Raw genomic sequence first — 24,051 nt, forward strand, 5'->3', positions numbered from 1 at the left:
CAGCATTTGGAGTTACCACAGCCTTGTATACTGTGTTGTTTCAAGGGCACGACTCATTCGCTGCTAACAGTCGAAGATCGTACCACCTGTATCCGTGGCTCGTGCCAACGTCGTTGCATGGTGAGGACCGATGACGGTAGAGACGAGGTGCGTAAGCGCAACGCAAATCTTGTATGACGCAGCTGCAAACAGGCTGACGGCGTGTCCTTTCGAGCCGTGACCAGAATCCTTTGGTCGTTTGGTTGTCCCTGCTACCGTGTCAGCTGCTTACCATATGGGCCTGCTCCTACTCCGAGGCACTCCTGTCCATCGCTGGAAGCGTAGGTAATGGATATCCATCGCCTGCAGAACCCATCGGACATGCCTAGAGTGTCGCGCTTCAAGGGAACCAAGGGGTTATAGGCGTGCACACGTGTTCTCGGCTCGCTGGCGGAGAAACTCTTGCAGGAGCGTCGTGACATGAGAGAGAAGTCGCACGTTGGTGTGGCAACCATGCCATTGTGTCGGAGAACATGGGCATGTACGGCATCTTGGATGGCAATACCGAAATGGATGATAGCTCGATGATGAAGATGAGAAGGTCGTGAAGGGTGGTGACAGAACGTGTCCGACGTGACTGCCTCCAAAGTATGGTACCCTAGCAACTAGTACTGCCCTCATCCATGTCAAAGGGTGGCCACACCCACATCCCATCTTCAAACTCTTGTAGACAACGGTCTTTTGCTGCCTCTGTACTCCACCGCCTTGTTGAGCAGACTGCAATACGCGTCATGCAGTCCACGTTCACGCGTCGTCACTGGGAGTGAATTGGGTGGCACAGTCGCTACTACCCGCATCGCTATACCGCGCCTGCTAGCTCCTTCCATATCGATGCTTCTTCGCACACAGTTTGGACGCTTCCTCTAATTCGCGGAAGACGAGAGTCAAACAACTCGACATTTCAGCCAGAGAATTGCCCTTCTGGACTCGGCCTTCTACAAATCGACGAAACGCATTGCGCGCTTTGGACAATGCTTACCATGACCGACGGCCTTGCTGCAGCTCGAATCAAGACATTTCTGATGTCAGTTAGTGTGCATCTTGCCCACAGAGCTTCGCCTCTTGTCCAGGAGTCTTTCACTCTGGTGAGCTGCCAAGACCCGCAAAAGGCGAGCACTAGCTGCCGTTAGACGGCTGCTCTTCTCCGTAGGCTACTCCGACGCCTTCCCTGTTCTCCTCCAGGGCTCCCGCTGCGTTTTCCATGCTGCCGACCTTATTGCGGGTTGTAAGCTGGTACCGTCTCACGGAATGATCGAAAGTCCATGCTGGCCGTTGAGATGAGATTGTCGGGTAGTGGCGACTATATGCCCTTCACCTGGAGGGATTCCCGAACAGCAGCAGTAAGTGACACTTACAAACTCATTGTATCTTGACTGTAGGTTTCCGTGTGGTAGCACGACCGCGTGGCACCGCAGAGTGACACGAGAAATCCTGCCCTGCGGGCCTGCACCTTCATCGTAGCAACGAGACGGACCACCCGGTGACCCCTCCACGAGGCGGACGTAGCTCCGTCACCGATACAATTCACTGCAGACGTGTATCCACCGTATCCACCTCGAACCCGATGCCTGTGTCCAAGGCTCCACCCGCACCGTACTACGATCACGCGAATATGCTCGGTAGCTCGGCTTTGACGCCCACGTATACTTTTCTGGTGGATTGCGGAGTAGTGCCGTCAAGATGACTGGGCCTAGCATCTGCAGTTGAGCTGGGCATGATACCTACCAGGCGCAGCTTCATGTACATTGGTGGAGCCTGATGCAGAAGCAGGCTTCATGCTGCATCTGACAGCACACGGCTTGCTGTAGCCACATCATGCCAGAAGTGAGGACCGGGCCCATACATATCGTCTCTCGTTCCCGACTCTCTGCTACGCTATCTGCGACCAAATGTTATACGTTGACTTGTGCCGTTGTCTGGTCCGCAAGCTCCTTCTGGCGAGGACAAGAGCAACACTGTCTAGCCCTGGCGTCTTTGGGCGAAGAGCCAGCGTGGCTAGCTCGGACGGCCGCTTCGGCGTTTCCGCTTTGCCATGTCCACAATATAGAGATGATGCTATGTCCAATGAAGCCACGGATTTGCAAGCATCGGCTTACGCCACACTCACTGAACATGTCAGCTATCGCTCTGCGCCATCCCTCGCTGCTGTTCTTGCATACATTGATAGTACAACACGCGCTGGTCACTCCGAGTGTCCATGGCTTACGCACGCGTTGGTACCTACGAAGATTGGGCTAGCGCCTTCAGACCACACTGCTGCTAAGTTCAGGGCTGCATCATGCTGCGAGCTATTGTCCATATTGGTGATCACTAATAGAGGTGTATATCCTGCTAGCCTTGCTCATCAAGACATGCAACTGCATAAGTACTTTCAACAAGCAAAATCAGCCGTCATAAGCCTCTTGCGTCCTAGGGAGTAGTCTATGGAAGTTTATTGCGATGGGATGAGTGTTGATGCTCGTGCAAGCTAATGTAATACTGTCAATAAACTTTGTGCGGTAGTACCTTTGCGGTTGCATACACATTTTGCTTGTTATGCGCCGTGTCCCTGGTGAAGCAAGTAGAGTGTGCTTAGCGACTGCAAGAGTTTTCTATGCTCAAGAGCCTTTGCCTATTGAAGCAGAAAAAGAGTCTCTGGGTAAGTTACTCCCCAAACCTCCGGTGGCGGCATGATGGGATTCCAGACTAGATTCAATGCCGACCAACCATACGAATTAGCCGGTAGCACAGTGTAAAGTTCAAGAGGGCGTTCGAGACGGGTAATTCAAACAATCCAAACGACAGATCCCTGACGTGGATTGTCAAACATGGCGGCACATTATTTGAGCCAGATCAGTCAAATTTACAAAGACTCGCAGTCGAGACGGTGCCCCATCGCCGGTGGACATAGTGTCCTGGTATCATTGATATCATAACCACAGCCAAACGTAGCTATCCAGAGATCGCAATGATTCCCTTTCCCATGCCACGAATGTATTCATGTCATAATTCATATCCCCTTTCCCCGTTTTTTTCTGCCTTTTCGTCATGTGCTGGTCTGGAGCCGACTACCCTTGCATGCCGAACCCAGGCTCAATACCAGCCTGCTTCAGCGCCTTTGCTTTCCGTAAATCGGTTTCCTTTTTCTCTGCTTTCTGGGCTGCTGCCAGCGCCCGTACTTGGTCTTCTTCGGCGAACATTGCGCCTCTGGGGTGTTCTTCTCGGTCGAGATCGACGGTTGCGCATATGGTGACGTTCTCGCCTCTTACAGTCATGACGCCAGGGAGTTTGACGTCGTTTATCAGCCAACGTGGGATGGAGGGGTCGGACGAAGGCGATGCGTCGGGGTTGCGGGCTGCTATTCGCTCATAGCATTCTGTGAGGACGAGGTTCGCTGTACGTTGTCAGCTCATGTGCCAATGATGCGAAGAGAGCTGATGGTAGACGCACCGAACTGGTCGTATGACCGTAATATGCCAATGTACTCTTTCTCGTCGCGCAGCAATACGTCAACCTTTTCTGGATCGTGTCAACGTCATGTCCTCTGAGGTGCCATGCAAGGTGTTTCCCTACTGTCCACCATGTCCAACAGCATCGCCGATGTCAGGAAGGCTTGCGGCGGAAGGTCGACGGGCAGTACTGGCGGCGGCGCCTGCCCTCGTGCACCACCGAGTACATTGGGGCCGTGTTGCGGGGGTGGAGTGGCACTGTATACGCCTTCGTAACCTGGGCGGCGTTAGCACGGCGCCATTGTGCCGGTCGGGCGGCGGGCATGGCTCACCAAGAGACGGCGATGGGCCTCGTGGGGGTTCTGAGACTTGGGGCTGGAGCTGTCCCGGCGCCTGCATAGAGCGCTGAAGCATGGCATTGAAGTCCGGGGCCATATTCGGGGCTCCTCCAGCCTGCGCGGGGCCTCTGGGTGGGCGCTGGTTGAAAGCCATTGCGTCGAGTTTGGTGGTAGATGGAGAGGGGACGGTAGCGACGTTTCTTTAGCGGTTGCAAGAGGGCGATGGATGTGGCGCTATCATGGCGAGGCGGCGTACGTCTTGTTCTGCCTTCGCCCGGTGTTTACGTCGTCGACGCTGCCCTAAATCGCCAACCGTTCGCGTATGCCAAGCCCCGCTAGTCATGAACATTGCAAGGCAGGAGACGGTCTTGCATGCTTGCACCCATCTGCCACCCAACTCTGACTCCTTGCCTATCTTCTGATGCACTCATTCTGAAATATGAAGCGCTGTCTGCCCAAGCCTGGTCTTGTCATGGAAACAAGCTCCTGGAAGAGACATGCGTCCACCTGAACAGACAACTAGGTACCCAGGTAGTGTTTGCGCAGCTTCAGTATTGACCTCAGCACACGCACTATACACATATCACGGCAGTCCTGTAGTCACCAAGTGCGCATCCTGCCTGGTTCTGCTCGGGTAGGCGATGCTCTTATTCTTCCGTTGTCCAGCATCCATCGTTGTGCAATCGAGAGAGGAGGACTACCTAGGTATAGAAATGGGCGAATCGGAGCCGAGCTACGCCGCAGCATAGCGCTACGTCAAGGGCGACCCTTGGTCTCTACGCACTCTCCCTTCTTCGTCTTCATCCAATCCCAGTTCCGTCACCCATACAATACCGAGTTTCAACACCTCGTCCTTCAACAGTACTGTTCAGTCAAATCCATCGGTAAACCACACACATTCGATACTCCTGTTCACGATGGCTGCTGCTATGTACAGCGTCTTCAAGCACAAATGGATCACACCTCCAAAACAAGTTCACGAAGACTATACCGGAAGGAATATCATTGTCACAGGTGCGAGTTCCGGTATCGGTGTAGAGGCGGTCTTCAAGTTTGCAAGACTGGGTGCCGCCAAAGTTGTCATGGCGGTACGGGATTTGAAGAGAGGCGAATCGACCAAGTCTGCTTTGGAGGCTCGTCTAGGACGCCGCGATCAGCTGGACGTCTGGGAGCTGGACATGATGTCCTACGACACTGTAGAGGCCTTCGCAAAGCGCGCAAACGAGCTTGACCATCTGGACATAGCAGTGCTGAATGCCGGCACTCGACGTGTCAAGTTTCTACAGTCGAAATATGGGTGGGAGGAAGACATACAGGTCAACACACTGTCCACAACCCTCCTGGCCATTCTACTTTTGCCAAAACTCAAAAAGTCGAAACAACACACTGGTAAAATTCCTATCCTGGAGTTTGTCAACTCTGGCCTGCACCAGAGCGCCGTTGTCGCGCCTGAAGTCCGTCAGAAGCCCAGCGTACTTGATCATTACAACAGGGAAGAAAACCATAGGGAGGGAAGCCAGTACAGCTTCTCCAAAGTCTTCCTTATGTACGCGACCAAGAAGCTTGCCGACGAAATATCGTCAGGCGATGTTATCATTACCAGCGTCTGCCCCGGTTGGGTCAACACCGATCTAGGTCGCGATCATTTCTTCCCTGGTGTACACGTATTGGCTTTCTTCTTCATCTTTTTGTTCATGAGAACGCCTGCTGCTGCAGCGAACATGGTGCTAAGTGGAACGACACAGGGCGAAGCTTTGCACGGAAGGTTCTGGCGACACGACAAGATTCAGCCGGACGGGCCGAGCTTGCGAGGGCCTGAGATGAAGGAGCTGGGTGCGAGAATGTGGGTGGAGATTGTGGATGCGTTGGACAAGGACGTGGCAGGTGTGAACCAGGCCATCGACGCGGCGTTGTCGAAGCGGTGAAAGTTAGCGTAGCCAGAGTGCAGAGTGGACATGAAGCAGAATGTCGAGAATCTTGCCACGCAATTGTGTTGTGCGATGGTCGTGAATTGCCAAACAAGATGCCGTCTGGGCCAGACCAGACCCCAGCTGGGGGGGCTGCGTGGGCTAGGCACGCGGGTTGGCGCATGCACCTCGACATGACGTATCGCAGCCGGGTTGGAGCATCATCAACGCCTGCCTGGAAGATGCGTCTCGAGTCTCCACAGCCTGCACATATCATCAATCCTTCCGTACGGCAAGACAGCTGCAGCCGCAGAGTCGGCTGAATGCCCAAATCGCCCTTCCGCCGCAAGCCCGCCGCCCACGCTCCCTCGTCCCTCTTGGGCTACCTGTTCCCCAGGAGTCGGGCACGCGCGCGCCTCCATCTTTCCAAACTCCGCCACGAGACATTCCCGTCGCTCAAGCAGAACGCCAAGTCGCGCATATACAAGTACATCGTCTACCGCCAGGCCGTCAGGGCGCGCGGGAAACAGTCCATCTTCCAGCGTCTACGGGGCTACACACGGAGGTTGAGTGGCCGCAGCTATCTGGAAGATGCCGCACGGCTGCGACGACAGCAGATAGCCAAGCGCCCTGGAAACACCGAAGTGGGCAATCGAGCCATGTCGTACCAAGAGAGCTACGAGGCGCGAGAGCCTGGCACGCGGAGACGCAAGCTGGCGGGCTACCTCAAGGCTGCAAATGAACTGCGACAGACCTACACGCAACAGTATGCATCCAACTGGAGTAGCAAAGAAGCACAGTACGACTACGAGGACGACACGCCCGGCGGCTTCCCTGATGCAGCCGTCGTCCGGAGCGGCCGGGAGGAGATGATACTCTTTCCCAGCTATGCCAGGAGACACATCAAGAGGAAGCCAGAAGCACAACCAGGTACTATACAAGAAACCGAGGGCCAAGGGCGCGATGTTCGAGACTCGGCCGGCGCCGGCGACGCTGAATTCTGGAAGCAGCAATGGAACAACTACGAGGACGACAATGCAGTAGTTGACGTTGACGTTCGTGGCTGGATATACTCACCACACAGGGGGCAGATGTCGCGGAAGCAGCGGCTGTTCATTGGACTTGCACGCCAGCTCGTTGGTGTACAGGCGCCTGCTACGCCGGCCACTTCGTCTGGAGATAATAGCCGTGATACAAGCCCGCAACGGCATGGCTTTCGCGAACGGGCCCAGTTGCGCGACGCTCAGCAGGATGAAGCCATCGCGGCCAAGGAGGCCGAGGAAATCCTACGCCGGGGCGAGAGAGAGGCGAGGGCGGCGGCACGCGGTGCCTACAGTGAAAAGCCTGCCAAGGATATAGACGATACACAACTATATCGAACAGAGACCGGGAGCAGCATGCGACCAAACAATGGCAGGACCCACCAACTCGCTCACAGCACATCCAAAGACTCGATGAGGAGCGAGGCCAGTATCCAACCGTTGCAGAAGCGGGGTTCGTGGAACCAGCCTTCTGAAATGAGCGCGTCAGAACTCGCCGAAGCCAACGCCCGCCTAATGGCCCGCCTGCGACACTTCCTTGCCATACCAATGGCCAACACACCCATCAGCGTCTTCTTTTACAACGAGAAGATATCCAAACAGAGGACTGTGTACACCGACGCTGCAGGTCATTTTAGTATGAGCGCGGCGTTGGACTTTGTGCCTACCCATGTTCGCATCTTAGCCTCAGACAAGCTCTCGGCAACAGAAGAAGTAATCGTTACTTCCTCGCAAGGAATTAGTGTCATCAGTGACATCGACGACACAATAAAGCACTCCGCAATTGGGAGCGGCGCCCGTGAGATCTTTCGTAATGTTTTCATCCGCGATCTTGTTGATCTCACTATTGATGGTGTCAGAGAGTGGTACAATAGGATGGCAGAGCTGGGGGTCAAGTTCCACTACGTCTCCAACTCACCCTGGCAATTGTACCCTGTCATCTCAAAGTACTTCGAGTTAGCTGGATTACCTCCAGGCTCGTTCCATTTGAAACAATACAGCGGCATGCTCCAGGGAATATTTGAGCCCGTGGCTGAGAGGAAGAAGGTCACGTTGGATAAGATAGCAAGAGACTTCCCAGAGCGGAACTTCATATTAGTCGGCGATAGTGGTGAGGCTGATCTGGAGGTTTATACCGACTTTGTACTAGAGAACCCAGGACGAGTTGTCGCCGTGTTCATTCGCGATGTTACCACCACGGATAGCCCGGGATTCTTCGACCCTTCTACTGGATTCTCGCCTAGCGATCGTTCCTCGTCGTCAAACCAGCGTACCAGTGGCGGGAGCTCGGCTGCTTCTACCAAGGCTCGACCGCCGTCTGAAGAGACCGATCCTGAGCTGAGAGCTGCTATTGCAGCATCTTTACGTGACATGGATGCGGACAATGGCAAGCGTTCCAAGTCAATGTTTCCGCAAACCAACAACGAGCAACAGCCAAATTTGCCTGCAAGGAAGCCCTCTTCGCAAAGCACATCACAGAGAGGTTCTCCGGCCAATCTAATAGACCTCTCGTCCGACGATGAAGTAGACGACTCGCCTGCCCTCAGCAAATTCAACAGCGAAACCCAGGCTGACAATGAAAGACATCGTTCGTCAGTCGCATCGAACGCAAGTGTCAAGTTTGCGCCTCCGCCTCCCAAGAAGCCAGTCGCGTTACGAAGCCCATCGAGCGAATCTACGTCTTCCAATACCCTGCCCTCATCCAACCCACGACCACAGCCACCAAAACCCCGGAAGACCTCGACCGCAATCGGTCAATCTAGCCCGCTCGCACAGCAGGATAGTAACGCAGAGAAAACAAGCACTTCAGCGCCTTTCAGGCCTCCAGTGGGCCCCAAACCATCCGTAAGCTACCAGAGTCAGGCATCAACAGATCAGCAGTCTTACGCTGGCATGGCTCGCGATAAGCTATGGTCTGTTTACAGTAATTTGCCTGCATTGCGATCAACAGAAGAGCCTGGCTCCAATGCGTCTAGTCTAGATGTCACTAGTGTTCGTAAAGGTCCACCTCCACCTCCACCTCGTCGTGGTAATCGCGATACAGCTTCAAGCGCAGCATCCTACGTAAGCTCCAAAGCTTCGTCAGCATGGCAACACGCCCCCTCTATACCCTATCATACCCGCCCACAGGTCACATCTGCGCAAACATCTCAGCCTTTCTCTACTGCCGTGCCGCGACAAGGTATCAATCGCACCAGTACCGGCAGTACGCTGGGCGGTGCTGCAGGCGAGCAGTACGGTACAAAGAAGGAGCAGCTTTGGCGCCAGAGATGGGCGCATGCGGAACAAGTTCTTGGCGAGCAGGGTGTGATACTTCGAGCATGGAGGGTTGGCAGTGATATCATGGGTGAGGCAGAGAAGATAATCAAAGATGCAGAGAAGAAATTCAAGCAAGATGAACGAAGAAGTGAAGGTAGCAATGGGAAAACAAGCGAAGGTAGATAGAACTTGAGTCGGTGGGATGATTGCCCTGTTAGTGGGAGTGTTGAGACAGTACACATGAACAGGATACTATTCTTCATCCGCATTGAAATCACAGACATGTGACACCCCATTGCTCTACGATCCTTGTGGCGCCGCAATCTCCTGCCAGAGCTGAGATTAAACTTCGCTTCTCGCCAAGCATTCAATAGTTTCGCGGAAGCCGGAATGGGTGGTACACGGCAGCGCACGTGCAGGTAAGAGCCAATTCAGGAGTCGTGATGTCATTCCTTCTACCGGTATCAAAACAAAGCCACCAAGCGCACCTGAGCGGGTACATAGCTGAACGCGACCGCGACGCGACTGTTACCTGCGTACGAATTGGACTTTCACTTTTGCTACTTATACCAAATCGACGGGGTTATATTTTTTGCCAAAACAACAGGTCCTGCAAAATGTATGTAGGCGTAGTTTTCTTCCCAAGCCAAAGTCGCGAATAGGATGGTAAATTGGCGCGTTGTTGTGGTTGATCGTGAGCGCGTTTGAGAAGGATTACAGGGCTTTGCGGCAAAGCTCTCAACGCATGACTTTGCGCAGGAGTCACCCATATCAAGTTTGATGATACACGTTTTGAGTCTAGGCTAACTATGAATACCCACTTGCATAGGCCGTCTAGCAAGGGAAAGCCAACAGATCCTAAGCTTAGGGAAAAAGTGAAGGAGGAAGTAAAAAACGAGACAAACAAGGACGGTGGTGGAAAGGGACAATGGAGCGCATGGAAGGTAAGTTTGCAGCCACTTGTAATATGGACGCATTGCTTTGTACCTAGACTAATACGACATGTAGGCTAGCAAGCTATCCAAGGAGTACGAAAAGAAGGGTGGAGGTTATGAAAACGAACCTGGCAGCAAGAACGAGCCGAAAAAGGGAGCCCCACAACAAAAGTCCAAAGGCAAGAAGAAGGCCGAAGAAAAGGAAGAGAAACAGGAGGAGAAGAAGGAAGAGACAGATGAAGCCAAGGAAGAGTCGTTGAAAGAAGACGACAAAGAAGAGGCGAAGAAGGAGAATGGTGAGGAGAAGGAAAACAAAGATGGTGAGGAGGAGGGGAAAGAAGAAGAAGAAGAAGAAGAAGAGGCTCCTCCAAGTGCGCAGAAGCCCAAAGCCAACACCGGCGCAAAAAAGACGGGTGCCAAAGCCGGTGCTAAGAAAGCAGAGAAATCTGCTGAGCCCAAGAAGGCAGCCGCACCGAAGAAGGCAGCAAAGGAGAGAACAGAGGGGACGAGAAAGTCCACAAGAGTTGCTGGGAAGAGAAAGGCGTATGATGAAGATGACGACGAGGAAGAGGAAGAGGAGAAGCCGACCAAGGCCAAGGCGAAGAAGAGCAAGTCTTGATTACGCAGCGCGCATCTCCATCGGTGTTGTAGTCACACGCGCAAGTCTTTGATAGTTGCTGAGACAGCTATGCCTTCTTCCACGCACATGACATTGTTCGTGAGCAAGGTGGAGGACCCAATGGGTATAATCGGTAGTTGGTTCAATTTATTCCCGAGATGTTCGTAGTGGATGAGGTCTGCGTTTCGGTTCTAGCTTCTCTATGCAGTCTTTTGTCATTGTCCCTACTAAGCTTACTCGCAGCTATCTGACCGGAAAATGCAAGCCCGACGAGATGATCCGCACCGATGAGACTAATATCAACCTCACCACACGTTACGCCCTGGCCCCACTGGACAACGTGGCTGCAGATCGCCAAGATCTCACACCGATGATGTTGCTGATGCCGAGCTCGAAATGGTCGGACTCTCCGAACAAGTCACGATGCCTTCGGAACCACATTTTCCGCCAGGCAAGCGCACCCCGATCCTGCAGTTGAAACTTGGGGTCAGCGCTCTTGCTCATGCATGTTAGGCCTATCCTTCTCACCAGAGCTCAAACCCAGCCGTACACATAGTGTCCTGTTGCACTCTAGGCGCCGTCGTCAAGGGCGTGTAACGGACGTAATCCCGTTCCTGAAATCCGGCTTTCGAGACCACCGTGGCACCACAAGGCGTCGCGGATACTCCCTAGATCCTATTAACCGAGCAGCCCTCTCTTTGATTCAGCCGCACATACCAACATGGCATCGTCGAGGTCTGCTAGTTGGGTACAAAAGCTCACTAGCCTTCGTGCATGACCCCTTCGCCAATAACAAGGTGCTACTGCCAAAGTGCAGAGACGCATTCTACCTTCAAGATGCCTATTGTTTCGCTGTCAGCAATATCCGTTGGCATGTCTCGGTCATGCATACCTGAGCTTCGCTTGACGCGTGACTGCATCGTAAATGTTCACAGCTTCGATGCTTTGATCTCTTTCGAGGTCGTGAGCACCTAGCCGCTCATTGAGGTCAGCCAGCATGTCTGGAGGCTGGAACTTGTGGATGTATGCAGATTCGCGCTTAAGCTGAACACTGCATACTCCTACAATGCCTCTTCGTCGCAGCGCCATCGCCTTGAAAGATTCGCGTATCGCGTCGTAGACATGCTCAGACTCGTCTTCGTCGAGAACGTCTTCGGCAACGAGTACCACGCATGCAGGATCTCTCATGGCTTTCTTGTACTGAACAAAGTACGAAGCTATCGTGTCCAAAGGGAACTTTTGGTAATGGATACGCTGGAATTTGAACGTGGGTGACGAAAAAAACGCGGCAGCCGCAACAATTGAAATGCGATCCAAGTCATCTGGTGTAGCTAGGCGTACGCCTTGTACAGATGGGAACAACATTGCTACGCCCTACTGATAGTAAAGCAATGTAGTATTCAGTTCCAAGGTACATGGCAGAATCTAATCTTGCAGCTCGTTTAAAGCAGTGCAGTACCGCGCCGAAGCATGCTTACTCCGCCCGAGGAGTGAAAGAAGACGACCCAAGGTTTCTTTGACGGCCGTAAGCTTGCTCGCCCTGTCATTACACCTAGGGGTGCATGAATCAAGTTGAGACATTGAAGCCGGATTGGTAGTTTACTTGGGGTTGGGTTTTGGCGATTGGATGGGACAAAACTCCGTTGATGGATAGACAGGCTTGCCGTCTCGCAAGCGATTTTCCTGATGGAACCTTGGAAGAATCTCGACAAGGACGGACGGGGGCGGACTTGGTTGGCGCAACAACAACCACAGCAACAGCAGCAGCAGCAGCAACAACGTCAAAGGTGCAATAAAGTTTGACAAGCACCGGAATAATGGATAACGAGCTGCTTAGCTGCGGGAGCAAGACAAGAGTCGTGTCTTTGTTCGGTACGCGAGGCAGGTTTGCGGGGAGATGCAGCCCTAACGGAAGCTAAGACATGCATGGCACCGACATAATGAACCAGTGTGGTTCTCGACCTGCCTTTGGTGCCTCCTCGAGCCTTCCTACCATCGAACTCGAAAAGCAACGATCTACCGTGTCGTCGGCTTTGCTCTACGGCCCAGGCCGCCATCGTCTCCCTGCTACACGGATCTTGCCCGTTGCCTCTAAGCGAATGAGCGACACGCACCCTCGCGACACGTCCTCTGAAGTTGTACGCAGTCAGCCGCAGCCCTCCATGTCTACCACCAGTTCGCAGTACAGGAATGCCGCCCAAACTCCCTCGCACTACCAGGACTTCCCCACCAGCAACCACGACCCGTTGTATGGCTTAGCATCGTGGCAGCAGCACCATAACCATAACCATAACCCTCCCAGTCACGACTCGTATGCTGCCGGCCCGTCAACGGCGCAATTCCTACATTACCCTCCGGTCGGAGTCGACTCCGCTGGTTCGCTCCCACAGTCTGCGCCAACTGCCTGGGCTGGTTACGTCAGACAAGCCCCTCTGGAGTGGCAGCATGCTGGACCAGAGCAGCATTACACGGCGCGCTCAACCGTCCCCTATTGCGATGCAGAGGGGACCGCGTCCGTGCCGCATCAACTTCCCACTGTTTCGCGGCACTATCAGCACCAGCACCAGCACCAGCAACACCCCTATCAGCACCAGCCAGCGCTAACTCTAGGCCATGCATTGCCCCTGGCCTCCCCTCAGGACCATGCGTTTCGCAGTACCGAACGCTTTCACGAGCTGCCCATTTCGTCAGTAAGTGCACACAAGCAATGTTGTGCCCTGCACTGGGTCCGCGACTAAGTCTCCCAGGAGTCCCCCGCCAATACGGTAGACCCACCGTACTCGAATCATGCTCAGAAGCTACCTCCAGTCCCACAGCTATCGCATTCACAACCGCAGCCTGTTCTGTTGCACGCAAACAATGCGCCACAGGTGCCATTGCATCAAGACGTCTCCTGGGAAGCGCCCCAGCAGTACTCGGGTCATGCTAGCGATGTTGTCAACACCAAAACTCCAGACACGAGAGATCATGGCTCATCTACGATTCCCTGGCCCATAGTCGGCTCCGTGGAAGCTTCCAATGTGCCCACTGTCTATGACACGCCTCAAGGCATACGTCGAGACTGGAATGTCGCCGACGCACCGCCTGATCAGGAACTTTACGCACAGCATCACGTCTCCGTCGAGCATGTCAATCGGCCAACCCAGTTACTAGCTCAGCATAGGCCAACACTAAAGAAGAAAGCAGCCAAGGTTCCCTCGTCGTTCGTTGAGCGACAGGAGAAGCTGAAGGTGTCCAAGCGAAAAGGCCCTCTCCAGGAAAGGCAAAGGGAGAAGACCCATACTATGCGCAAGACCAAGCGTATATGCGTCCGTTGTAGATTCTACAAATCTGGAGTATGCACATTCCCCACTGGAACGAACGCAGGACTAACAGACGTAGTGTGACGAAGGAGACCCGTGCGAAAAGTGCGACAAGATCACAGGTCATGCAAGGTCATTTCGCGAGCCGTGTTACAGAGAGCATCTCGAAGATGCAAGTCTCATACGTCGGTGTAAGTCATCGCTGTGTATCTTGCTTGAAGCATTCTCACCGCTGAACAGGCAACGGGCGTGAGCACCAAGAGGAAGCCGAGTTCCTCGGTTACGACTGGATACACAACAGCCAGCTCTACGAAATGGAAATTATCTGGAATCTCCCCGGCTACGGTCCCATACCCAACGCACAGCCTTTGCGCATCGCCTTTCGACCATACAGCCCGACACGCGGCCCACTCGATGTAGCGACATCTGTCTGGTCAAACAGAGATGGACAAGTGCCATCAGTCGAGCAGCCGGCATACGCCATATACGATACCGCGAATCTTGTCCTGGCCTACGAACGCTACTTCTCCAGCCTCCAACCTGCAATTGAAGAGTGGATCTTTGCTCGCATTCGGCAGGACGAAGTCGCCTACCATACCTACCAGGAAGTGGTACGCATGCGGAGGGTAACTGGAAGTAAAGCCCTGGACCTAGCAATGCGACTACAGTGTCTCTCGGTTGTCTCACAAGGGTATGGCTCGGTCTTCACGGAAAATATACCTGGTATACGCGAGTATGACTATCGTAGACTTGGCCGTAGCGACTATGAAGCATACGACCGAAACTCATGCGATCGCCCACTCCCAGGCGCCATAACCCACCAAATGGACGTCGCGGCAGTCAAGTATCTCCGAAAATTGGAAAAGCTTTTCGTCAAGGAGCTAGCGACGTTGATTTTCAAGCCTAGAATCAAGCCTTGGTACGAACTTTTCCTGGCATTCTACGTCATTTTCTGGAACCTCGAGTACATCCACCACGGTGCGCAAGACTACATCAAGTCGAAGAATGGGACAGTAAGTTTGGCGAGCTTGTTGTACACACTATGCTTTTTCTGACGCCACTAGTTGATCGAGAACCAGGTCAGCAGCGTAGTGACGACTCAGATCAAAAAGTGGGAATTCGCTTTCCCAGTCCTGCTCTATCACTGGCGGTGCATTCTCCGCGGCTACTCGCCCTTCAAGTTAGCACGCGACAATCCGGAGGAACTCCGGGAGCGAGGTCATATTGATGCAGAAGGCTTCGCATATGTCACACTCATTGCGAATCTATTTGACCGAAATAAGCCCGGTACGTTGGTACTGTAGATCCGCTACTGCAAGTCATATGTTAACCAGCACAGATCGCTTCCAGCCGCCGCTTACCGGGTTTGCCGCAACGCACTGGTCCACTTCAAGTGAATGGATCGTAAAGCTTTTCAAGGAAGCTGGAGCGTAATGTTTCGCTTGTGTCATGTTGCTCCATTATGTTTTTTGATACCCAGTCATGAGAAATGGCTATCGCGAGTCATTTTCTAGCTTCTTATATACGAGTTACAGTTTTGTGGAGCGAGGCGTAAAACAAATCTGATGAATATCTGAGTATGTCTACCGTCGGTCTAATTAACCAAAAGAAAAAAATAGTTCCGATAGGCGAGGTTGTGGATCCAAAAATAGGACTACACAAGCCCTCACATCATAGTCTCAAGATGCGCGCCAAATCGACGATGTCGTTGCAACTGCCATTAAGCTTGCTGGGATGTTCCGGGTAAGATTGCTTCCTGGAGTTAGTTGTCGCAGCAGTACCTAGCCGTGGCTTTCGCGGCCGCTGATGCTGCGCCATGGGTCCGTGTCAAAGACAGGGAGGCTCTGAGGTCTGCCGGGAGTGAACGGGTCGTCAAAATTGTTACGGCAGCTAGCCGGCTTCTCCCAAGCATTTGTGGAGTCGCGGAGGAACATGCGTAAAAGGTGCCGGGTACTAGCCTGGCCATCGAGGCCGCGGTACTCTGCACGGGCATGCAAGACAGACAGGTTATGGAGGAATTGGATATCGCCCTGCTTCCGGTCGACCCTAGTGCAGAAGCGCCTAGCTAGCTCTTCAACTGCGTGCATTGCATGCAGCTGCTTCCGGGTAACCTTTGGCATGCTAGGGTCACGCGGGATGGTATCAGTACCAAGAAGTGGAGCCTTGACTAGCTGGCACATGGGTTTGCCCTTGGAGAAAAAGAGGGTAGGTCCTAATTCGAGGTAAGGCGCTCCATCCCTGAAGTAAATTAGCACTATCTCTCTTAACACCTGATACGACAAAGCCATGCTTACTTTTGTTTTAGCTCAAAAGGCCAGTTTGGCTCCGCCATCGTCTCCAAAACTTCTGGGTCCTTTTCGAGAAGCTCATTGTAAATTCTGGAGAAGCTCGCAACGAACTGTTCACCACCAGCATTGGGTCCGCCGTCGTTGCGAACATATAGGGCGATGACATCGCCAGAGAAGCGGTCGCTGTGGAAATCCATGGCGGCGGTGATCTTGGAGCCTGCAAGACCAATGTTTTTGCAGTCTTCTGGAATCGTTTTCTTGGTGGCATCGAGAACATGACTCAGCGTTTGATTGGCATAAGAATCTGTTGCTCGTTCTGGGCATACGTAGGAGCATATGCCCGCAAAAGCAATAACGGCCTCTTCGTCATTGAGGTAAGCACTATCCAGACCGCGGAGGACAACCACATTTTTACCGTGGTGAATCTCTTTGCTGATCGACGAGAGCTTGCTAGCCAGTTCTGGGTTGCCGAGATCAAAACTTTTCTGGTTTATCTTCGTCCGCGGAAGGCGGGAGACTGGAGGCGTACATCAGTAGTCGCTCATGATGATTAATGAGTACGACTTACGCTTGTACTTGATTATGGCGGCCCTGATATCCCGGATTTCGTGGTCGTCAAGTTTGACCACATACTCGGCTGGATTCAGCTCCCTCTCTTGCCATACCATGGGTCCTATCACTGCTGGGGCGAGTTTATCGGGAGAACTGAATATGGACGAAGAGTTGCTGTGTAGACTCTCGAAAGAGGACCTCGTACTGAGTGTGGGAGACGACATGTTTGACTGGTCGGCTACTGTAAACGTTAAGTGAAGTTCGTATGAGATATCCTATTGTTCGTATCGGTCTTGTGTAGATGTAGTTGTAATGTTGTGACTCAGGAATGAGCCTGAGGATGGCGTTCTTATATCACATTTTCGGTGAATGGGGTTCGTTTGGACATGTCCATCGCGTAATCGCACGCCGCAGTTGTCACAATGTGTGAATTTAGAGCTGACGGAGCCGCACATGCTAACGAGAGACTGACATTGAACTTTAGTCGCCGGATTATGGGAACAGGGCCGAAAACTAGTCCCGCTATCCTTGGCATTTGCAGTGGGTGGGTGACTATGTACATATGTGTATCCTGCCCATCTTATTGTGAGTCGTCACCTGATGCCATCTGCGCTACTAATGCCTGCCAGTCAGCCGCCGTTGCAGTGGGAGAATCTTCACTGAACCACCCTACAACTCGGATCTACACACTCACAGGGAACATGGCGGAACGCATCGAAGCTTTGCCACACGGGCAAAATTGGGTCTTCGGCCTCCACCAACTTCCCCACCGCAATGATCGGACTTGCTTACTGGCAGGACCTTCCTCGGGAGAATCATGTGGCACCATCATTGCCACAGCATCCACTGCAAGGATCGTACTCATAGCTCGCGTAGTCATGCCGGTGGCAGAAAGCGATGCGATGCGAAGATCCGCTGGAACGTGGCTTCTGAAATCTGTAGACATTCGTGCAGCACATGGAAACTTCGATGCGTGCATGCGATCCTTGAAGAAACCCGGCCGATTAAGAGCAGGCAGTTCCTTATTTGCATCAGCCCTATGCCATGAGTCTAACCGTTGTTAGGCAAAATGAGCAGTTACTATTCGCCCAGCTCCTGCATATGCAAGTGGGTTGAAATGGGCAGGCCTGATATCTTCATCAGATCATGTCTCCATCCACCACTCGCGCCATTGTCAGCATGTGATCGAATTCACCAATGTCCGATCTGAGACCAATCTTGCGATCTGCGAAGGTGATGGCAGGGGTTGCATGTACCTCAGCATTGAGCCTTGGTCCTTCGCCGTACTTGAAGAACAGCCCATAATCCAACATATCGACTGCCATACATAACAGCGAATACGGCTCACCGGAATATCTCTGCGATGAGACGGTACGATCGTGTGCTGTGCTGCTGAGGCAACACGGGGAGCGGTGGCCCGGGTCACGCTGCAGCTCCAATGCAGAACGCCTCGCAACCGCCCATCTGCAACCACGTTGAGCTGCGCAATGCTCAGGGTCTACCCGCATATGCGCTTTATTGGCCAGGCAGGTTAGAAACGCACTGCCGCGTTTTCAGCTTACGAGTGTGATCTTTTACCATTGGTGTATCCCGGCTCTCACAATGTCTGCACCCCTCCTCCTTTATATGCCAACAGATCCTAGTGTCGCATCTGTTGGGCCCAGGGTTGCAGTAGTCGAATTTTGAGGGATACGGCCTACATGTAGCAAACATTTCGGGCGATCGCGCCCTGACCTGTATGCCTTTGATCGATCGAACGATGCATCTGCTTGCTCACTTTCAAGGCATTCTACGTTTCCTGGCCGCTATGGTTTGCGATTACTGGGAAACTCATGTGTAGTGGAAGGTACTCCCGCATCGAGATCTAGCTCACCGCCAAACGCGAATAGACTTTACCTGATAGGAATATGACACATCCACTGCCGGGCCGTTCGCGTGTCACACGCATGTACTCAAGAGCTAGAGCGCTTGGAGAAGGGCGTACTGCACTGTGCATGACTAGGGCCTCATCTTGACGGTAGCCTCATGACATGCCTTAGTAAGGACATTTCAACCGCGTATCAGTTGAGGGCCGTATATTGTAGGGTGGATCAGCTGATCCACTGGATCCTTCGTAATGGGCATAGTTACTGCATTTACGTGCAGGCAGTCGGCCCATCGTATGTTGGGGAAACACACCACTTATAGCGCCTGGCTCGGTTCCAAGTAGGGCATGGTTCTTCGTACTCAGCATTTAGGCGTATTCCAAACGTCTTCGCTTGCCAAAACGTTCAAATCGGCCTGGCTCGGCTCCAACAGTTCCCGGGGATGCGGCAAATCGCATACTCTCAGTTTAGAGACGTACGCCCAGAATTACACACGTGGGTCGTTGTGGAGTCGGATCAATATCTGCATCGGGATGCGTGTTTACCCATGTGGCAATTTCACCCTGTATTCGCATGTGGCTGTCATGCCCCCGACAGACGGGGTAGCATAAACGTCGGCTCAGCATTGGTAGTGCTCTAGACCTGGCTGTCGTTGGAATGAGCACATAACCTTCAGATACTATATTGATCGCTCACTGAAGGAAGTTTGGATTGGTGAGAGCCTGCCCGCAACGTCAGCTGAGCTGAGTGTGCTCGACGTCCTAGATGAAATTTTAGGCGCGATGGTTTTATGTACCATTCCCCTGAGTGTACTGCAATAAATGCGAGCTCCACGGGTTTACTGAAAAATTGCGGCACAGGCTCGAGAGGAAGTTCGCCCCAGCCTTACTAGCGTGTAGTCGGTGAAGTAGAGTATACTTGCGCGCTTACAATGTGGCGCATACGTCGGGCAAGCTCGCCCAGTCTCGAAACCGTATCTCTCGGCAGTGCGAATGCGCGTGGGCGGCCGCGAGCGCTGCCGTGTTATGCATTGCTCTTCCACGCCTTCACCATAGCCACCCACGAGACGCCCTGGCCCGTGACGGACGAAAGAAGTATTCTTCTCGTCAAACGAGTGTATCTCGCACACGAGTTGGTACGATTTTCAGGGCATGTGGCGTTCAATATATCAGCCCCAAATGCCGAGCTGACACCTATTTCCTTTTAGCCTGCACACGCCCCTATGTCCAGAGCACAGCCGAAGACGTCTGTACATGAGGAGCAGCAGCTTTGGTCGCGGAAGTAAATCGTTGGTGCTCGTGGATGCGGGAGATCTTACCGAACCTAGTGGACGAGCACCCGTAGGGACAGGATTGAGTTTGCAGGCCAGTACGGATTGGTGCCCTCGCTTGAGGCTGCCAGCTGTACGGATATAGAGAAGAGCGCACATGGCGACCGTGACGACACGATATTCCAATAAGGTGGTCTCGTTCGTGGTTGCTGATCGGTGAACAAAACCTCGAGTGAAACACAGGGTGGGGACAGGGGGGTGCCGGATCGAGACTTTCGCAATTGTTGTGGTGGTTTGCGAGCTGCGCCCCTGCGAGTGGGCTATCGATGATCCTATGTAGGAGGAGGATTAGGGAAAGAGGTTAGATTTCCTTACGGACGTAGCGACCTCGCCCTTGTTCATATCCGCTGTTAGCTTGCTCTTAGCAGCCAATCGGTATCCTAGTCAGCCCTCTCATCAGCGTTAGCAGGGATCTGAACACATGGCCTTTTTATGCACGTCACAGGTGCTATACATGCTAGCCCCGGCATGTACCCATAAATACAAGGAGAACTGCCCTAACGTGTGGATGCATCATAAATGGGCGACACGGACGTCTGCCTTCGCTGTTTCTCTACTTGCCATGCCAGATCTACTACCTTCTTACCGACACCAAAGTTTGTCCAGTATCCTTGAATGTCATTTTCGAATCATCTCTCGATCACTCCGACAAGAAGAGTTGGTAACCAGAAAAACTGCGGATATTCCACCACGAAAATTGAATGGAGTGAAATAGTAGATCATCGCAGCACGCCTTGAAACGCTTTAACACGCAGTCGGTGATCATTTGCCTTGACTGCTGCCGGCATGATATACCTCTTATATGTCGCATTCGTCACCTCAATGTGTATAGGCCAATTCGGCTTCATGCCGGCTTTCCAGGATGTAGGACTATACATGATGTTATGACCGGGAAGATATCCTCATATCTGGAGACCCTATGTGGGTATGCGAAGGTCTGGACCGCACTGGAACTTCAAAAGAGGAAAGAGTGTGTATGTGGAACAAAGGGGACTTCGGATGTACGGCGAATTTAGGTTAAGTTTGTGTAGGATTCTGCAAGCCTGAACCCTACCAGTTTCACTGTACGCGTACTAGCATACGCACGTTTTCTCCCAAGTCCAGTATGCTAGCATCACAAAGTGCGAGCCCGGAATTCCGTAAAGGCTTGGCTGAAGACTAGAGAAGAAAAGAGAGCTCGTAACGAACAACTGTCAGCTGCCCGGGCAGTGAAGATTCGACCCCAGCTCTATGTTTTGAGATCAATCCTACCATGCGAGTTTCTTCACAAAAACAGATCGGTGTGGTGACTATGAAGCGATTCCGTGTTCTCTCCGTCTTTCTTGGAAGATGTCAGATGACGTCATAACTCACTCTCTTATCAGTCTGCAACAGTAACGCTAGCAACTGTGGCAGGTTGAAGTCCAACAGGAACTGTCGGTCCATGGTCATAGATTTACCTAGGCACACGTGTATTTGCATTTTCACATCCGGATCAGTCAATCGTAGCACCGATATTGAGACGAGTTTTGCGGCAACAACAGACCAGGACATACCGGAGATAACAAGCGATCTTCGCTCTAGACGTCACTACCGCCATAGCCAGTCATGATGCAATCAAGGAGGATCAAGTCTCGGTCAACAGAACAACAGCAACGAAACTCCTAACCAACATCAATTTGTGGAACTTGAAAATTACTTCACAATGCCGCCTTCAGGTCTCGCCATTCTCATCGGAGCCGGCCCTGCTACTGTAGGTCGTCCGGCAAATACAACAGCATATACATGAACCTAATGCCACAACCCTAGGGCACAGGGATTGCACGGATCCTGTCATCTCCAAAACACAGCAACCTCGCCGTTGCGCTCCTAGCGAGACGCCCAGAGAACCTGCAGACTGTCATCTCCAAAGTCCGCTCCACCAACGAAGACGCAGTGCTCGAAGCATTCCCAAGCGACACCTCAAAAGCGTCTCTAGAGAAGGCATTTGCAGACATCAAAACGCACAAGAGCTTCGAGGGCCTAAAGCTGAAGCTAGCGATATACAGTATCAAGCATTCGAGCAAGAAGCCGTTCCTGGAGGAGACAAGAGAAGACTTTGAGGAAAGTTTGGAGGTGTATGTTGGTGGAGCATTTACGTTTGCGCAGGAGAGTCTAAAGAGGTTCTTTACCGATCATGGAGAGGTGGGCTTGATGGATGGAGGGGAGAAGAAAGGGGTAAGCATGGCCTTCACGACTATCTGATTGAGTATGAAACTAATCGTGTAAACCAGACACTCATCTTCACTGGCACTCTTGGCGCGCTCCGATGTAGTGCACAATTCGCCGCGTATGGTGCTGGTCGCGCGTCGGTCCGTCAATTGACACAAACACTGGCTCGTGAGATGAGCGAGAAGGGTGTACATGTCGTACATACGATTGCCAACGGCGCAATTGTTGACGAAGATGAAGAGGATCAGAAGGTTGGAAAGAAGATGAGCGCTGACGCGGTTGGCGAGACTTATCTTTGGTTGCACCAGCAGAAACCCTGCTTGTGGACCCACGAGCTGGACATGAGGCCTGCTTGTGAGAAATTTTAGACATGCCATACAGAAGAAGTAGTATTCAAAGAGATCTATAGCGCCAGGATGCAAACGAGTGTACCAACAGCCAAAACCCGCCAGAAAATAAGAAGAACAAGATAGCGATCAACGCGATCAACGCCATCACCAACCAAACAATCAAAACAATCACGCCTCAAAATCATCTGGCCGGTGGCTGCGTCCAACGACCCAACATTTGGCCAAGAGCCCAGTTCCATTCGTTGACAAATGCATTGGTGAGCTGGGTAATCTGCTCAGCGGAAGGAGTACGCCCTGCCCACATGGCCGGCTGCGATGCCTGATAACGCGCATAGTACGGAAGGAGTTGGCTGAGTTGCATTAGCGAGGGCTTCTATAAGTTGATGCTGACCTGGCAGACGAACTCAGTCTGTATCTTGTTCAAAACCAACCAACACAGATTCCACGAGCGGTTGCTTGCAGGATCAGCGTAGACGCGCCTTTTGGCTTCGTCCAGGGCGTCGGAGCTGTGTCTTGATCAGCCAACGTGCTCGAGGGTTCCTGACGCGTTATTGAAATCTATCGAGGGCAGCTTACCTAAAAGGATAGTTACTTGTCAGCCCACGGAGTTCGGTCAACAGGCTGTGCGATTCAACGTAATATCTCCCTGTTGAGCGCTGTCAGTGTTCATTAACAAGTTGGCCAGCATCGTAAACTCTTACAAGCCGATGTCATGGGTTCACTGCAGTCTGGTGTACCGAGTTTCGCAAAAGCTTGCTCAACGCGGACCAATTCGACTATAGTATTGAACTGGTGGGATCGTAGCGCCTGGATGTATTGTGCCTTTTCGGCCTATCGTAACGCAGTGTCAGCAACATTGAGGTCAAACTCTTTACAGCAAACAGAAACATACAGGTGTGATTTTCCTGGAAGAAGAAGACATCCTAGCAAACTCTGGCACTCTGTATCTGCGTGCTGGTAGACGGCTGTATTCACTATGCTCGGTATTGATGGATGATGTAGAGCGAATCGACATGTATTGGTGACTGGGAAGTTGTATTCAACTGAGGATGTGACGCCGAAGTTGATGCAGATGGAGGTATGAGAGAAGATGTTTACAAGGCTATATAGGCATCACTTGTCGCTGATATGGCTGTAGCGTATGACTCTTGTAGCGATCAGTCCAGACATACTGAATACGTGTATGTCGTGAGGCAGCTCAGGAGCCAGCAGCCAAGATTCTGAGCGATCAGAATCCTTTAGGAGGTCAGCTTTGTACGCCATATCGTCATGATAGGCCCATGAAAGTTCAAGACGTCAGTACCAAGTGTACAAAGGCAGCTGGATGTGATGCAATGTGGAAGCATCAAGTGAGATTCTGGATCCTACAAGGGTAATTTGATCAGCCTCGTTCTTCTGCGTGTCCCCGTGCATTTGAAGTGGATCTTATAGAGGTATTACTGCCATTTTGATAGGCTGGTCACATTGTATCATACCGTCTGCGGCACATCAAACATCAATGCTGTAGTCAGATTGTGGGCCATGGACCAGGGCGATGTGACTTGCTACTGTGCCCAGCGGCCCGGTCGATCATCAGGCAAGGAGCTACTGTAGGGATGTCATGACGGAA

The 24,051-nt window shown here is 52.5% G+C and overlaps 6 protein-coding genes across 6 annotated transcripts; 4 read left to right on the top strand and 2 right to left on the bottom strand.

Annotated features, from left to right (window-relative positions):
- Positions 1 to 2,834: 2,834 nt before the first annotated feature.
- Positions 2,835 to 4,070, bottom strand: ACET3X_009175 (uncharacterized protein). The gene is made up of 4 exons (XM_069455340.1): positions 3,800 to 4,070; positions 3,592 to 3,744; positions 3,469 to 3,537; positions 2,835 to 3,412 (listed from the first exon to the last, which is right to left on the bottom strand). Exons 1-4 carry the CDS (start codon positions 3,957 to 3,959, stop codon positions 3,087 to 3,089), a joined length of 708 nt encoding a protein of 235 aa, XP_069303252.1. The 5' UTR covers positions 3,960 to 4,070; the 3' UTR covers positions 2,835 to 3,086.
- Positions 4,071 to 4,722: 652 nt separating this feature from the next.
- On the top strand, positions 4,723 to 5,730 carry ACET3X_009176 (uncharacterized protein; the record flags this gene model as incomplete). The annotated part of the gene is made up of 1 exon (XM_069455341.1): positions 4,723 to 5,730. The coding sequence occupies one exon, from the start codon at positions 4,723 to 4,725 to the stop codon at positions 5,728 to 5,730; it is 1,008 nt and encodes a 335-aa protein (XP_069303253.1).
- Positions 5,731 to 6,035: 305 nt separating this feature from the next.
- ACET3X_009177 (uncharacterized protein) lies at positions 6,036 to 10,565 on the top strand (the record flags this gene model as incomplete). Its single annotated transcript, XM_069455342.1, has 4 exons — positions 6,036 to 8,986; positions 9,619 to 9,630; positions 9,841 to 9,955; positions 10,020 to 10,565. 4 exons carry the CDS (start codon positions 6,036 to 6,038, stop codon positions 10,563 to 10,565), a joined length of 3,624 nt encoding a protein of 1,207 aa, XP_069303254.1.
- Positions 10,566 to 12,505: 1,940 nt separating this feature from the next.
- ACET3X_009178 (uncharacterized protein) lies at positions 12,506 to 15,301 on the top strand (the record flags this gene model as incomplete). The annotated part of the gene is made up of 6 exons (XM_069455343.1): positions 12,506 to 13,255; positions 13,313 to 13,900; positions 13,947 to 14,058; positions 14,108 to 14,880; positions 14,932 to 15,154; positions 15,207 to 15,301. The coding sequence occupies 6 exons, from the start codon at positions 12,506 to 12,508 to the stop codon at positions 15,299 to 15,301; spliced, it is 2,541 nt and encodes an 846-aa protein (XP_069303255.1).
- A 347-nt stretch (positions 15,302 to 15,648) lies between these two features.
- On the bottom strand, positions 15,649 to 16,931 carry ACET3X_009179 (uncharacterized protein; the record flags this gene model as incomplete). Its single annotated transcript, XM_069455344.1, has 3 exons — positions 15,649 to 16,105; positions 16,162 to 16,672; positions 16,724 to 16,931. The coding sequence occupies 3 exons, from the start codon at positions 16,929 to 16,931 to the stop codon at positions 15,649 to 15,651; spliced, it is 1,176 nt and encodes a 391-aa protein (XP_069303256.1).
- A 4,655-nt stretch (positions 16,932 to 21,586) lies between these two features.
- On the top strand, positions 21,587 to 22,460 carry ACET3X_009180 (uncharacterized protein; the record flags this gene model as incomplete). Its single annotated transcript, XM_069455347.1, has 3 exons — positions 21,587 to 21,634; positions 21,691 to 22,098; positions 22,155 to 22,460. The coding sequence occupies 3 exons, from the start codon at positions 21,587 to 21,589 to the stop codon at positions 22,458 to 22,460; spliced, it is 762 nt and encodes a 253-aa protein (XP_069303257.1).
- Positions 22,461 to 24,051: the final 1,591 nt, after the last annotated feature.

This window comes from Alternaria dauci, chromosome 9, assembly GCF_042100115.1.
Source record: "Alternaria dauci strain A2016 chromosome 9, whole genome shotgun sequence".
Taxonomy (NCBI): domain Eukaryota; kingdom Fungi; phylum Ascomycota; class Dothideomycetes; order Pleosporales; family Pleosporaceae; genus Alternaria; species Alternaria dauci.